At 56.5% G+C, this 1,029-nt stretch overlaps 1 protein-coding gene across 12 annotated transcripts in view; it reads left to right on the plus strand.

Annotated features, from left to right (window-relative positions):
* The window catches only part of MYO9B (myosin IXB), a 132,452-nt gene that overhangs the window by 119,046 nt on the left and 12,377 nt on the right, over positions 1-1,029 (plus strand). For all 12 annotated transcript variants that reach the window (XM_037728757.1, XM_037728747.1, XM_037728751.1 and 9 more), the window contains 2 exons: positions 139-272; positions 484-674. In XM_037728757.1, the coding sequence (XP_037584685.1) occupies positions 139-272; positions 484-674 (325 nt within the window). The remainder of the gene's footprint in view (positions 1-138; positions 273-483; positions 675-1,029) is intronic.

The following is a 1,029-nucleotide window of genomic DNA, read 5'->3' on the forward strand; positions in this document are numbered from 1 at the left end:
ACCAGGATGGTCTCGATCTGTTGACCTCGTGATCCACCCGCCTCGGCCTCCCAAAGTGCTGGGATTACAGGCTTGAGCCACCGCGCCCGGCCCATGTTCTTTTCAGACTTAAAAGAAGTCACGTACTTTCTCCTGCAGATCCACATTTAAGAGGCTTTTTCTGCATAAAACCAAGGATAAAAAATACAGCCTGGAGGGTGCAGAGGAGCTGGAGAATGCAGTGTCCGGGCACGTGGTGCCGGAAGCCACCACCATGAAGAAGAGCCTGGAAGGTTGGTCACCTGCAGCCTCAGGGACAGAAAGCAGAGCCACCGGTGCCCCTGGGGACATTCAGTGTCCCCAGACCAAGCCGTGAGTTGGCTGTGGGCCAAGCCCTAGGCTCAGAGCCGGGGGTTTCTGGCTCTGGATAAAGGCGTGCCATAAAAGGTCTTCTGCATCCTCCCCCGAACCCGCCCTCACCGGCTGCTTCCTGTCCCCCCACAGCCCCCTCTGGAAACCAGCACCGCCACACTGCAGGTGAGAAGCGCACCAAGGAACCCGGAAGCAAAGGGAAGAAGAACCGAAACGTCAAGATTGGGAAGATCACGGTGTCAGAGAAGTGGCGGGAATCGGTATTCCGCCAGATCACCAATGCCAATGAGCTCAAGTACCTGGACGAGTTCCTACTGAATAAGGTGGGACCGCTAGGCAAGGGCCAGGGGCACGAGGCTGGGCACCCAGGGCAACCATCACAGCCAGCCAGTGTTTTCTGAAACACACCCCAGGGCTTATCGGGTCAAGAATACCAAGTCAGGGCGAGTGTGGTGGCTCACGCCTGTAATCCCAGCACTTTGGGAGGCCAAGGCGGGCGTATCATGAGGTCAGGAGATTGAGACCATCCTGGCTAACATGGTGAAACACTGTATCTACTAAAAATACAAAAAGCTGGCAGGGTGTGGTGGCTCACGCCTGTAATCCCAGCACTTTGGGAGGCCGAGGCGGGTGGATCACGAGGTCAAGAGATCGAGACCATCCTGGTCAAAATGGTGA

This window comes from Cebus imitator, unplaced genomic scaffold (genome assembly GCF_001604975.1).
Source record: "Cebus imitator isolate Cc_AM_T3 unplaced genomic scaffold, Cebus_imitator-1.0 Scaffold280, whole genome shotgun sequence".
Classification (NCBI taxonomy): Eukaryota; Metazoa; Chordata; class Mammalia; order Primates; family Cebidae; genus Cebus; species Cebus imitator.